This window comes from Clytia hemisphaerica, unplaced genomic scaffold (genome assembly GCF_902728285.1).
Source record: "Clytia hemisphaerica strain Z4C2 unplaced genomic scaffold, Clytia hemisphaerica genome assembly, whole genome shotgun sequence".
NCBI classification, from domain to species: domain Eukaryota; kingdom Metazoa; phylum Cnidaria; class Hydrozoa; order Leptothecata; family Clytiidae; genus Clytia; species Clytia hemisphaerica.
In genome coordinates this window covers 635926-651056 of record NW_027104229.1, presented here as the reverse complement: position 1 = coordinate 651056, position 15131 = coordinate 635926, and the positions used below count along the sequence as shown (strand labels likewise).

Below are 15131 nucleotides of genomic sequence, written 5' to 3'. Positions count from 1 at the left end.
ATCTTTAGAACACATTCAACCATGAAACCAGCAATAAGAATAAGGAGAAAAACAATGCTATGTAGCTTTCCTAGAGATGGGGTATTCCAGAAAAATCTGTACCCCTTATGTTGAGGTAATGTGACGCAGGTGTGGGCTGGAAAAGAAAAAATCAAGATGTTCTGGTTTTTTCTAGTGTAAAAATCCAAGGCGGTTAGTAAAATGAGGTGGAAAATCCAGGTTTGTCCTGAAAATGACAAGAAAAGCATCCAGGGGGTCCTGAAAATGAGAAAGAAAAGAATCCAGGGGGGACCTGAAAAATTGAAGAAAAATATCCAGGAGACCACATTTCCCAAAAAACATATAGGGAACAAAACTTTTTTGGATTGGCCCAATCAAATAGCCCAATAAAAAAAGTTAAAGATTGTATCCTACAATCAGTGCCATTTGCCATAACATATTGTCACTTTTGGCTAATTTACCTTTTTTCCAAAATTGAAGTTCGAACGAGAATGTCAATTTCAGGCCTTTAACTTGATTTCATCGATTATTTCGATCTGGCAAGGATTTATTGGTTTCTAGGCTATATTTCAAGCCCTACTGGATCATTTTTGAACTTTTGGATCCTCAGATCCTGAGGTCCTTAGCCTTAAGTCTAGCGTTAAAAGTCTACCCTTCGAACCTAATTTAAAGCACTTACAAATCGATTGTGGTTTCAACAACACCCGGTGGATTTCCCTTTTGTGCCAAGTATTTTGTCACCGATTGTAGAATATAATGACACGTCCTGTGGTGCTACCAAATGTTAATCTTAACACCAATTTAAAGAATCATTATCACATTTGTTCCGAGGTACTGCTATCATAGATTGTCCCCACTTGAATTCAGATGTTATCCATTTGTGATTTAGAATAGAAACATAGAAATCTTCCCAAAAACTTAACGAGCTTCACACTTTGTCAGTATCGAGTGCTGTTTTTTTTTATATTTCAGAAAATAGGAGAGGCTGGAACTTATAATTTGACTAATTTTGCTCCGTTCTACTGATTCAACTCTCTTAGCTCAAGAGTTTTTACAACAATCTCTGTTGATGGCTGAATCCGCATATACATTCTTAGAAGTACACATTTTTTTTTTATAGGAACAATTTTAAAAGAGCACGAGGCTGAAAATTGGTCAAAACCTAAGAGCAAATTAAGAACATTCTGAGCTACATATTTCAGAAAGCACTGATTTTTTGAACCTATTTTAAGTTTTCAAGTAAAGAAACTGAGCGTATTAAGAACATCGTAAGAACATTTAAGCCTAAAAATTTAAGAAAGTTAAGAGCAGCCCAGATATATTGGGTGTCTTTGCTAATAAAGATTATACTAAAGAGAAAAGGGATCCGAGAAAAGTGATGAAGATTAGGATTTGAAAAATATTGTCTTAACAGGAGAAAAAACACTCCGCTAATTAGACAAAAATTAGAAAATCCATGCTGGAACCAAACATCAAAGCAATACGTATACATCAAATATCCATCACGTCCAAAAAAAAGGTCATATGGACGTTAAACCAACGCCTTTCGAGCCTGAATTTCATTGTTTCAAAATCTACCAATGATAAAACCATCTTGTAAAATCTTCATAGTACAAGTCCCAATATGTCTGAGCTATAAAAGCTATCAACTTTTTCGATCTCTTGAACATAAAGACTACCAAATAAGTCAAGTTAGAAAAAAGTAACTTAGCTTAAAGATGACTAAACCCAAGGCAAAAATAACACGTGTACTTATGATAATCTTGGCAACAGTGCAAATCATACATTGTCAAGTTCGAGTGCTTGTTGACCCAAATAAACTGACTACTCATTTCGGTTTGGACCAAATAGAGAAGTATTGCGACAACAAAGCAGTCCACCAGTGTGGTATCAACGAGCTCACAACCAAAAACGTAGAAGAAATCAAAGCTTGCTGGGAACATCAGTTCAACCTATGTTATAAATCTGAGTTAGAATTATACCTCGCCGCCGGAATGCATAATCGAAATGATTGTTTTTGGCAGGAAAAATCGGAATTGATTTGTCTTCCTGGTGACGAAACGAACGAAATATGTTTTATTGTATATTATCATGTTTATGTTTGTTAAAAAAAAAGAAAATGTAATTTTCAGACCATTGGCGAACTTAAGGTGTTTCAAAATTCATAGCAGAGAGTATTTTTTAGCCATACACGTTTTTTTATAAGAGCAAACTATATAAGAACATAAGGCTTCCAGGGCCAAAATGTTAAGAACAACTTAAGAACATTTTAAGGCTTCGCGGAGTCAAGAACAGCCAATTTCTTAGAAAAACGGGGAAAATTTTTTGAAACTCAAAAAGTTAAGAACATCTGAAGACTTTGAAAATTTTGATGTTCTTATAAAAATATGTGTACTCCTATCAAGAAAATGAAGACTCTCCTTCATAGATTTTGAGCTTCCCCTTTAGATCCGCCACTGTAGACTATAAATCATAAATTTTGAGTTACAAGTTATGTATTTTCTAGGCATGCAACGTTGTTTCGACGTTCTTCTGACACCCTTAACGCCCACAGAGCGCCCGAAACGCCTCAAAATCATCAAAATGAATGTTGAAACAACGTTTTTTAGTTTGTTATTGTATTTGTTTTTGTTCTTACAAAGATAAGTAGTGAAAAAGAAACAATATCACTGTTCAGTTGCAGTGTAGGGTAAAGGGTAATATTAGTGACCAGTACATGCTTTGTTTATAAAAATGGAATCTTCCAGAAGAAATTTGAATATGGGGGTGGAGGGTGAAGGAAATTTACCCCTCGGACATTGTGTTTTTTAATCCCCCGGACAACAGATGTCACCCCCCCAGACAAGCATCAGTTGACCTCCCGGACATTCCAAATTACCCCTAATCACAGCAAGTTTACCCCCTTTTCCACTACCCCTCGGAAAAAATATCCAATATATCCTTCAATCTGCAAAAAATTTTTGGAAGAGCCCAATGGTGTTTTTCCAACTCGTCATGAATATTCTTGACTCTTTGAAAAAAAATCATTCTGAAATATTCTTACGGTATTCTTAGCTTTGGATCCAAACCCAGCCAAAATCTAGCATGAAATACATACCACAACCAAAAATTTGGGGAATTATTTGCAATTTAATGATAGAATGCTCTATAAGTGGCATTCTTAGGTTCAGCTGCAAAATTCCATGATGGTGATATTCTTATCAATATGCTTTAATTTTTTTGTGGCCAATTTCATCATAAATATTCTTATAAAGTATATTCTTATAAAAAAATTGTGTAAAAGAATAAAGACTTGGTATTGAGGTAGTGTCATCTTTTTCTCAAAAGAAACTAAACAAAGATACGACGACAAATCGAAAATACCACCGACTATAAACTATATTCATACTCCGGAAAATTTGAAGTAAATTGTTATCACATCAAAAGTATTTCATGAAATTTAAAAATGAAAAGATTTTCGTACAATTTTTTCAAAGAGTTACGTCTAGAGTGATTTTGATGCTGAGATATCTTGAAACTTTTATAAATTAACGTGTATTGTCTCAAGGAAATAATTTTAATAGTTTCTGATCCAAGGATAATGTTTTATTGTATTTTCGAAGGATACTGTAATCATGCTGTAATGTTTCTTGTATTTTCTAAAGAAAAGTTTCTTGTAATTTCCAAGGATAATGTTTTTTTGTATTTTTGAAGGAAAATATAGTACTTCTTGTACTTTCCAAGGATATTGTAATGCTTCTTCAATTTTCAAAGGAAAAGGTTATTTATATTTTTTAGGGAAAAATTACCTTTTGTATTTACTAAAGAAAATGCTTTTTTCCGAGGAAAACGTTTCTTGTATTTTCCAAGGACGATATTGCATTTTCAAAGGAAAATGCTTTTGTGTTTTCCAAAGAAAATTTTACTTTTTTATTTCCACTGATTAGAATAGACAGACGGCCAAAGAAAGTCTGAAGATCTTTCAAAAAATATCATTTACAATTTGTGTTATGGCAAAACAACTACTACCATTAAATGGAAATTTTGAAAACGTTGCTAAACAGTTTGAGAATTGTAACCACTAGGGGGGGGGGGGTGGTCACTTTAGGCAAAAAATAGCTTGGTATGTGAGGACTATAAGGGTTGGTTTGTTCACCTTTAAAAGTCTCTCTAAAGGGGACAAAAAAAATTGTCTCTCTAAGGTTAGGAAACTTTTTTTAAATTGAAGATAAAATTTCAAAAATGTGTCTCTAAAAGGTTCATTAATTTTCACTCCAAAATTGGTCTCTCAAAATGCCGATTTTGAGAGGTCTCGTCTGTACATACCCCTCATCGGCTAGCCCTAGCACCCCTTCAATATCAGGGTTACTAAACAGATAAAGAGAACAGAGGTTAATAATTGAAGCATTTTTAGACCAAAATAATCTGGCTTATTTTTACCTTATGTAAAATCAAAATATACATGATTTGATATGCAAAAAAAAATATCAATTTTCTAAATATTTTATGAATAAGAATTTACTTAACGTTTCTTTGTGATTCATTATTTTCGAAAAATTTCGATAAAAGGGACGCACAGAAGAGGTCCATTCAACATTCACTGAAAATGTCAAGATGATATTGAAGTCCAAAAGTTGCCACTTAATGTAACCAGCTGTCGCATAAATTATAAACAACCATTCAAAAGTTTATTTTGCATAATTTATTCAAACAAAATTTAATTCATTGGGTGGGCGACATGCATTGATGAACTAATAATTTTCAAGCTATATTTATTGTTGTAAAATAGTTAAATAAGCATAAAGCCCTGTGCACACCAGAAAAAATAAAGATGATCAAGTTCTACTTCGGCTAAAGGATTGTTTACTATAGCCTTAAAGAGGCTAGAGAGAAAACGCAAATTGCACCCACGTTAAAACGATTCAAACCGTCATTCCAAAATCGGCGCAAATCTTGAGGCTAAACTTTCTGTCTTTTGAGAAAGGTTGAAGTTTCCTCTTTAGCCCCAGGTCTTGGATAAATATTGAATGACCTTTAATGTAAAAACAGGCGAGCCTAATTAAAAAGCAGGTATGTGATATTAAAATGATAAACGGGTAACGCTTTGCGGTTAATCACAGGACTACATCATTGACTTCCAAGCCCGAAGGGCTAGACTCGAAACTCCTGAATGGGAAATGAAACCGCTTATTTCCCATCCAGAGCGCCCGCGCGTGGTTTCTACACAAACGCCAGATCGAAACTAAAATCTATCGCTAGATTTAAAAAAATGCAGTCCTCAAAAACAAAGGAACCGCTAGATACAATCCGTCGTCGTGATTACGTTCTGTGGGCTTGGATGGATGGTGGTTTTGGATGGGAAATAAGTGGCTTCAATTTGTTTTGGATGGGAAGGGTTGAAGATTCGCCTCTAGCCCTTCGGGCTTTAAACTCAATGGGCTAATATATGTATCATCACAGATTAACTTTAGTGAGAATCGATCAAAACTTATCCAGTCTTCTGAAGCTATGCATAATTCATTGTAGGTCACAATGTAGATAGAGTCTTAGTATCTAAATATATCCAATGATATATAATGTTCATATAAATTTATTTATTTTGTCAAAAAATATCTGATAAAATTTGTAGACAAAAAAAATTTGGAAGGTGGCAAGTCGTATTGACATTTGTTTGTTGAAAAATGACAAATTTTATAAAATACTTTCTATAGTAGTTTATAAAATTGAGCATTTGATATTTTCATCTCGAATGTGGATCTCTTTTGGATGTCTTCTGAACGTTGTTTTTTATAGAAGGGATAATACGTTTCAGCAGACTTGATTGCTCTTATACCAGACAGCACCTTTATCAACTAAATTACATCATATTATACCCTTGTCTCACAGCCCCAGTGAAACTTTTCCCCACAGTGGGGATAAAATTTTCTATCGAAATCCCAATGGGGATAAAAATTATATTATTCCGAAAAGTTTTATTGTCAAAAAATCCAGTGGGAATGATTTTGAAGTGCAATTTTTTAAATTGAATTTTAGATGGGGATGGAATCAAAGTCAATTTCCCAGTGGGGCTGAAATTCTAGGGTATTTTTACCGCCAGGGTCAAATTCTCCAGTGGGGCTGGTGTCCCAGTGGGTCTGTGACACAGGGATGTCATATTGGTGGAGTATAAAAAACCCTTTTCTTAAAACATTGAATAAACAGAAAACTAGCGCCTCAGCTTAATGTTTTGCTTTAGCTTAATTTTCAGTCACATGCTAACTTAACCCTTAGACCACGAGGGACGCGTATTATGAGTCCAAAACAAGCCAAAATACTGAGTCTCAGACTTCGGGCCATAGCTCCTAATCACTTGATTTAAAGGGGAACAAGAAGCCCAAGGGCATGAAGGCCCAGCATTAAAAGTTTTGTTTCTAAATAAGAGTGATAAAGTTTGCTTAAAATCATCAATTTTAATTTACAAGCTTTTTTATATTGAATTGGCACGAATGTGGAGCAAGATTGGTTAGAAAGAGGAAGAGAAAAACATTTTTTTGCTTATATTAGCACAATAACAAACTGATATGAAACATGTGTCTAACATGAAACGGGAACACTTATTTATGTAAAAATAAAACTTTTGAAAAATCTTTAACAAACATGATTGTGTTAAAGCTCTAACTAAAGGGAGCAAAAACAAATGATAAAAAGTAAAATTAAAAAGAAACTAGCCTCAAAAAAAATTTCCTGCAACCACAGCGGCTGCAACCTCAACAGCAGCACTCAAAAAGTGCAAAATTTGTATATAAAAATGTCCATAAAAACTGAACAATTTGGAGTTATTGGCTGAAAGTTTGTACAGTGACTCACTTTCAGATGCAGATCATAATTCAGAAAGTGTTTTTCCCAAAATGAGGCTATTCCAAGATGGTGTCTGACAGGGTGGTGCCGATAAGCCCTTTTGACCGTTTTGGACTGAAATGGCTTAAATTTCTTAGATAAATGTATCTAAGATGTCCTTATTGTTTATTTTTTTAATCATTATGATATGCTGGATATGCTGAAATTGTGTACAAAATTTGAGCTTTTTAGTTCAATTTTACCAGGAGAAACTTGCAAAATCAGACAAAACCGCAATACAAGCTGCAACATGGAGAATGCTCAAAATGCCTTGCGACAACTTTTTCAAAATCAGTAGATTTGAGCCCTCGAACCACCAAAGTTATTTGTCAGTGATTCTGAGCCCGGCATGTGCTACCAAGCCGTTGCAAAAATTTTGAAATTATGAACTCCTACCGTGAGATCGGGTAACTTACATCAGTGAAGGCTAACATGCATAGCCCTCAAATGACTGACCAATCAAAGCAGCAAAATTTCCAAACAAATGAACTACGCAGCTTCACTCGCAGCTCTACTCTACCATTTTTGTTTATGATTTCACTTTGTATTTTAAGGACCAGACAGGTCATTCATTTGAGGGCTATGCATGTTAACCTCCACTGATGCAAGTTACCCGACTTCACACGGTATATTGTATATATATACAAAAAATTTACAGTGGGAACATTTGAATTTATCGCTGTCCTCACTTACTAAAATAAAAACCATATTTCTGAACTTGCGTTTTCTCTTAAAGAGTGTGACCGTTGAAAGAATTTGTTTGGTTTTCAACTTTGTTGAACGGAATTTTTGTCGAATTTGTCAAACATTTCTTGTTGTCAAACTTTGTTGAACCGAGTTTTGGTCGAATTTGTCGAACATTTCCTGTTGTCAAAGTTTAAGTTTTAGTGCAGCAACCTTTGAAAATTTTGATTAATTATGTCGTCTGATGGTATGTACTGATGTAAACTAAAAAAACTGAGCATGATCGAGACTCCTTTAAAAAAGCTCAACAAATATAAAATTTCACTATAATTTTATGCAGAAAAAGTATCAAAATATCCAACAATACAAATAGAGGCTATTCTAGTCAACCTCTTGCTGTTTGAATAAATTTTTTTGTTGAATATAAAAGCCTGAACACACATTTCGCACACGAAATTATTCTGATAAAATGCCTGATTCCTTTTAATCATCAAGGAGATAGCAAGAGAGTAGTAAACATTACATAAGAGAACATACCTGTAATAATCTGGTTGGTGTTTGAACCTTCATTTTGAACAATAATGAGAAAACATTGATGAAAACCCTCAAGCAAAATCAGTGTAAAAAATGCAACCTTCAAAATACCGGGTGACCCACGAAAAAGTTCGGACGTTTCTTGGCGTCTTGAGGCCGAACAAATGTCCCAAAGTGCTTGGAGTTTTATTATTTAGAAAGTAGATATCCTAACTTAAAATCCGAGCCATTAATTTTTAAATTTGACGCACAAGTTCCCTAGTTATGAGCTTTTAAACTCAAAATTCACTTTTCGGAAAGTGTAAAAAACAGGTAAAAAAAGGGTATCAAATTAGGTATTTTTAGACGTTTTTGATATACAGTTTTTGAGAAAATTCCTTGAAAGTGCCAATTTTGATAAAAACTAGTCTTGTTTTAAACAAAAACTACTTTCAAAGGTGTTTTTAATAATTATTAATGTCATAAAACTCGTTAAATAAGTCAATTTATAAGATATTTTCTAATTGATTGCATTAATTTAATACCTCTTTTTTACGTATTTTTTACACTTTCCGAAAAGTGAATTTTGAGTTTAAAAGGTCATAAGTAGAGAACTAGTTGGTCAAATTTAAAAAGTGATAGCTCAAATTTTAAGTTAGGATATCTACTTTTTAAATACCAAAACTCCGAGCACTTTGGGACATTTGTTCGGCCTCAAGACGCCGAGAAAGGTCCAAACTTTTTCGTGGGTCACCCGGTAGTCTTTAAAAGCTTTTAGGTCAATAAGTATGAGCATCCACTTCTGCGGGTGCAAGTCAGAGCTACACTTAACTAATTGAAAAACATTAGAAACAGTAAACTTTCCTTTATAAGTCTCAAGGTCCATAAAGAAATCAAAACATTGACCGACAACCAAAATGTGATTCTCAGGCGCCATCTTGGATTCCGTTCGGAGCAAATAAACCCACGGCCGCAGTAGAATCGATATTCTTTACAGCACGCAGCCTAAGACGAACCGAGCAAATCGATTAAATTTTATGCGAATGCCCCCGATTGAATCGCACCAAAAGAGCAACAATGGCACGGACAGGAGTGAGAGAGGACAGAAAAACAGAACACGGCACGGACTGCGGACAGACAGGACAGGACAGACACACGGAAAGTTCCTCTTGAAAGGCCCCTTCGCTAGCGCTGGGCCAATTAACTGAATGCTTTTAGAAAGAATATAAAAATAGCTTTTCTAATGGTACCAAAACCATCTTCTAAATCAAAAGCTACAAGCTTTTATGGCACTTTAAAGTTTTGAGTTTCAAAAAAACAGCGCGCACAAAGGGTTAAAATAAAAACGTTTTTGTTCAAATTTCAGATTACTGTAGTGATAAAAAAAAAGGAAAATACTGCTTCACAATTACCCGATTACCCGAAACTTAGATTAACCCTTTATTGTGGTTGGAAGTACTGTTACAACTTGCAAAAAGTTCTGTTTTTTTATTTCTTGAGAACTAGCGCAGCTTCTAACGCAAGATTTTCAGCAAAAATACAAAGAATCAAAATACTAATTTTAAGATTTTTTTTTCCAAAGAGCTGTTGCAAAGTAGGCTCAAGCACTTCTCTGGCTCAAATTATGAAAAATATTTAAAATACATATTTAAAAGATATTAGAAAAGCACTTATGAAGGTGTTGCGGTCGGTCACATGACTGTGACGTCTAGGCTAGATTTTCTCATCAAGAGGCGGGCCTCTGTTAGACAAACCGCCCAGATACCATAAAGTCTCTAGTCGTCTATACCGCAGGGCCTCTGTTAGACAAGCCTGTGGGTTATACTTTTCTAGCTGCCGGGACCACAGAGCCTTTGTTAGACAAGCTCATTGTACCTTCTAGGAGTGACCCTAATACTTCCGCCATTCGTCGGTAGTTCGGTTTTCATGACTCGTGTTGAATTTTCCTGATTTTTTGTTTGATGTCTTGCGTTTATCGCTACGTAGTACACTCTGTGCGCATTGTCTGCTTGATAAAAAAATCCCAGGAGACCTCTACGATGAAGTATGATTTATAAATAGAAACTCTTCACTCATCGCCTCCCCTCTCTCTCGAAGAAGCAAGAAGAGGACTGGGTCTAGTAACACTGTAAGGTGAGACTGAGGCCGAGGGCGTTCTCTTGTCCGCCGCCACTAACCATAATTTCACAACCAAGCTCGAAACTGAGAAAACCAACTTTCGGCATCTAACGGGTTAGAAAATTATAAGTATTTCTTATCAGGCTACGTAATGGTAGGTAGTAACCTTATCCCCCCTCCCCCCCAACTCTTCAAACACAAGTTTTGACAAGCCATAACACTACTATTCTAGCGAGCCTAAAAACGTGAAAAATTGAATTGTTATTATTCTAGATTGGGATTGATTTCCTGGTGAAAACAGTAGCCATTCAGATTAAAAAATTAAAAACAATTAAAAGACCATACCTCATTCTCATTGGCTGATCAAAAGAACCAATGACTGCGTAGAAAATGTTGTTTACATTGAGAAGAAGACTGGGTACTACCAACAAATGGCTTGTTTTCATCATGGTTCTCCAATGCATGGCTGAAAAAGGTAAGAAGATTTTTTTTTCAATATTAATGAAATCCGAATATGTATTTCCTACCTACTTAGGGCGGGCGCCAAGATGTCCGTAAAATGGGCCATTCTATTTTATACCCATACAAGGGGGTGAACGAACATTTCAAGGGGGTAATCCGATAAAAATTCCCAGGGGTGTTCTTTTCATTATTCCAAAGACTAAAAAGATCTTAGTTCGTCCACCGTCACTCTAAGGTATGAATTTTTTTTTGCCATTTTCCAAGTATCCACTCATTTCAAAGAAATGTTTTTTGACTTTTTTGACCCCTGTATGGTAATTTAATGGAATGGCCTAATGACATTTTGTATCAATAAGTCTATCAACCCTTAAAAGTGTGGTAAAATTATTACAGCTAACTCTCGCTAATTCAAGCTCAAACATGAGAGTATAATTTGTTAGAAAAAGTTTCGAATAAAATAAAGTAATAGACGATATCGGCTTTCCGAATTCTCCCCGAATTATTACCCATGATGCATTCACAGAAAGTCAATATCGTCCGTGATTTCTTTTGCGCAATGCATCATGAGTAATCAATCATCCGGGGAGAATTCGGAAAGCCGATATCGTCTATTTACGAGGGTTTCGCCAAATCCATCACCAAATGGCAATTTAGTCCAATGAAGAATAAAAGTAAGTCCGAGAAGGTCCGCGGTTTCCCCTGACGGAAACTGACAATAAATTCAAATTATTGAAAGATTCGAATAATAGAAAGTGATTTGTGAGGGTTTCCCTTTGATGGGAACTGGGAATAAATTCGAAGTATTGAAAGATTCGAATAATAAAAGTTCGAATTAGCGAGAGGCTACTGTATATGCAATTATATCTCGGCTGGAATAAAATATTATTTCAGCATTCATATTGCTTAACGGATTGCTTTCCCGTTTGTTTAACGTTAGGTTAACACCACAGATTTCTGTAAAGCCCGAAGGGCTAGATGTCGTGCTTTAAGCTCTTTCAAGCAAAAAAAAAGTGAATATCGCAAAAAATATTGCTGCCATTGTTTTCGAAAACTTGCGAAGCTTCTGATTGGGCAAGCACTGAAATTCTATTATAATGTCAAGTGACCTAGGTAGGATTTCCTACCTAACCTCGGCACACTTTTCAGCCAAAGCACGATATCTAGTCCTTTGAGCTATATAAATCTATGGTTAACACCCAATTTCACCTTTTTACCTCTTTGTAAAACCTAATTTATTTGTATGGTAAACAGTAAACCCATCATAACTGAATTCGTAAAGGCTTCTGCATTTTATCCCTTATTAGAATGTGTTCCAGATAAAACATTCAATGTATCCCAATTATGCCGCGAGTGTTATTCATGGATCATATCTATGTACGCGCGGTCAAGAAGGGTGACTTTTTTTAGGTAAAAAGACGCCCCTACAGCTAGACAGCATAAGAAAGTGAAACCTTTTCAAAGTTCCCTCTTGACCTCTCTTACGGTAGGCAAATGTAGACTGTTAAGTAGAGTAGCCAATCAGAAAGGGAACGAGACAAGGATTTGAATACGAATTATTCGAAAAAAAAGTTTTTACTAGTAATAACTAATCAGAGCCCAAAAAGAACAGGCTACAATAAAGTAAGGTATAAAATCAGAATGACATAGTGTATACAGAAAAGCTGTCAAGAATTATTCAAATTTTCATAGATCCCCAAGTAGTGAAAATTTATATTTATCAAAAAATATTAAGTATTAATGTTTTATTTTAATCGGTGAAAATTTTCGTGCCGATTCTTTATATCTTGAAGAATGATTTTCTTAGTTTGTTGTTTGAGCGGAAAAAATATTTCATAATTTTTTGAAAACTTAATCTCATGATATTTGTGGGAAATTGACTTTCGATTTAGCTTTTGACTGAACATTTATATTACCTTTGGCAACGCCGGCCTCTAAGTAGACTACCTTTCAAAGATTTTGGGAAATGGCAGATCATACATATATCTACGATGGCAAGAAGTGTAGGGTATTTGCCTAGGCACTAGATATTGGTTAAGGCTGAATGCAAAAATTGTAAAATTGCAATTTAAAGTTCTCCTTTATTTCTGCTCTTATAAACAATGTATAGAAAAAGGTGCTCGAGAAAGCCCAAGATATTCAAAGATATTCTTTTTAATGCCATAGAAAGAGGTGCGTCTCTTACGCTGACAAAACAAAATTTAACTTAAGAATTTCTCAAAATTTTCGCTTGCGCGGTGAGGCCTTTCTTTAAAAATGATCTCTCTGTAAGCAGTTGGTAAGTTGCATGAAATCCATAATTCAAACTCCGTCCTGAGCATGAGGCTTAATTAATATTTCCGGGTGTATAATTTCAGAGGAAAGGGTTGGCTTTGCTTTCACATCACACGGATATCACGAAAAAGATTTATCTCTGCGGGGTTTATAACTTTTTTCAAAGGAAACACGTTGATACATTTATCTGTTCTGTGTCCATCTATTTCCTAGGATTAAAACTGTATTATTCCGACAGTGCAGCCTGTACCACCCCAATCACAGGCGATTTTTAATACTTTGAACTTTATTTTATTTCTTAACGAGCAAGAGTCTGGTACAGGCTAGCGGTGAGACCAATAATTTCTTTTTGTTTCAAACAAGTTAATATAAATACTATCTCTGTTTGAGCCACCTTCAAGACAATGAACTCTTGCCATAGCAGTGAGTATATGTATCAAGGAGACACTAAAGTTAATCAGAATCAAGTTACGGAGACACTTTCAAGAGGGCTATCGGAGAGGTATTTAGTTTTCTAACGTTTGAAACACCTCAAACTGGCCTTTCGTAGATATTAAGAGTCAATGAGTAGGGCTAATTAGATTATTACACGTTATTATAGGTTATCCAATGCCCCTTATAAAACCAAAAAATTACTGACTATGAGTATTTCAATCGCGTGTGCATCCTTTTTCAATTAAGTTGCAACGAATTCTGAATGATTCTTTAAAAAAACAAAAAGGAACATTCAAAATTGCGTTATCGACCTTTCGATCAAGTTTGCTTCATTTCTTCAGCATCTTTTGAAAAGATCTTTCTAAAAGATACAATATTCCAAGATCACGCGAAATGCGCGTCCTTAGTTCTTTCTTTTTTTTTAGCTCGCGAACGTCTAAAGTGGTGGAAATTGTTTTAGGCGCAAGTTGTAAAGCGGTTGCCTTTAATACATTGAATATACTGTATTGAATTTTTTCTTTGCTTGAAATTTGATAGGTGTAAATATTGTCAAGAGGGGACTACACTGTAAGGAAAAGCGTAAATTTTTGGAATCAATTAAATATTTGCGAGAATTTCGAGTAATTTTGAATTTGATTCGTCTTTTGCTATGAATAGCGAGTTTATGTATGTGTCTTTTTCAGCGACGGAGACGGTTAGCTTCTGATATTTCTAGATCCTAATTGACTGACTGACTGACTGTCACTGAGAACAACGGCGAATAAGAACTTTTACCGTACTTGATTTTGCGGGCCAGAGCTGCAGGTTATTCCAAACCACTCTGTCACTATAAAAGTAAAAACTCGCTACTTTAGGCGTACAAACTATCGCGAGAAGAAACTTTCGCGAATTTTACCTTTTTCGGAGGTGGGTGATTTGGAAAAAAAACTTACAGGGTTAAGGAAATGATCTCAGGGTCATTAATGTAAAATACAAAATGATGCAGAGAAATTTTCAAATAGCCCGTATTGAGTTCACGGTTTTTTTTTTATTAGAACCCAGTTTTAAGAACATTGAGGCTGAAATTCGTCGAAATATTAAGAACATCGTAAGAACATGCTCAGCCTTAATTTGGAAAAAATGACAAGAAACTAGAATTTTTTCCTAAGCAGTTTTAACCGAACTTAGGGATGGATTTTCTAAAATCGAGAGTCAAATATTGTCCAAATTTTACCAATTTTAAGTGCTATTTATTTTGCATGATATTGTCGCTTTAGAGTAGTCTGAAAAATTAAGAACGCATGAACATTTGACGCTGAAAATTTCTAAAAAAATAAGTACATCCAGGCTCAGCCAAACTTTATGTGTTCTAATAAAAAAAAAACGTGTATTTTGAAATTTGACCATTAAACAAATTACACAATATTAAAACAAACATTGCGGGAGGTAAAATCTATTTTAGGAAAAAGGTCCGGAAATCAATTGACAGAAAATTTGCTCCAACTCAGCACAATGCTGACAACTTTTTTAATTTATAAGTGTGTCATATGGACCTTGAAATTTAAAAGCATTTTCAATTCTTATTTGAGAGCTGTCAACAATTTTCTAATTTTGAAACACACATACACAGCAATAACACACATACACAGCAGTAAATATTGTACTATGTCACCAAGGCAAAACGTGAAAACACGTGTTAAATTACTATGGAAATTAGTGATTTGCACATTTTAATAAATCACTATCAAGTCGATCGAAAATTTCATTCATGGGAAAAATACGCTAGCGCACTTACTTGGTGCTCCATGGTATTT

General features: G+C 34.9%; 2 protein-coding genes across 2 annotated transcripts in view; one reads left to right on the top strand and one right to left on the bottom strand.

The window, feature by feature from the left end:
- LOC136815908 (serine-rich adhesin for platelets-like) overlaps positions 1-10598 on the bottom strand; it is a 43816-nt gene extending 33218 nt beyond the window's left edge. Inside the window, exon 1 of the mRNA XM_067072361.1 lies at positions 10516-10598. The gene's annotated coding sequence lies outside the window, so the exon portion shown is untranslated. The remainder of the gene's footprint in view (positions 1-10515) is intronic.
- The window catches only part of LOC136815896 (cadherin-related family member 1-like), a 30838-nt gene continuing 26148 nt past the window's right edge, over positions 10442-15131 (top strand). Inside the window, exon 1 of the mRNA XM_067072345.1 lies at positions 10442-10645. Within this exon, the coding sequence (XP_066928446.1) occupies positions 10561-10645 (85 nt within the window). The 5' untranslated portion in view covers positions 10442-10560. The remainder of the gene's footprint in view (positions 10646-15131) is intronic.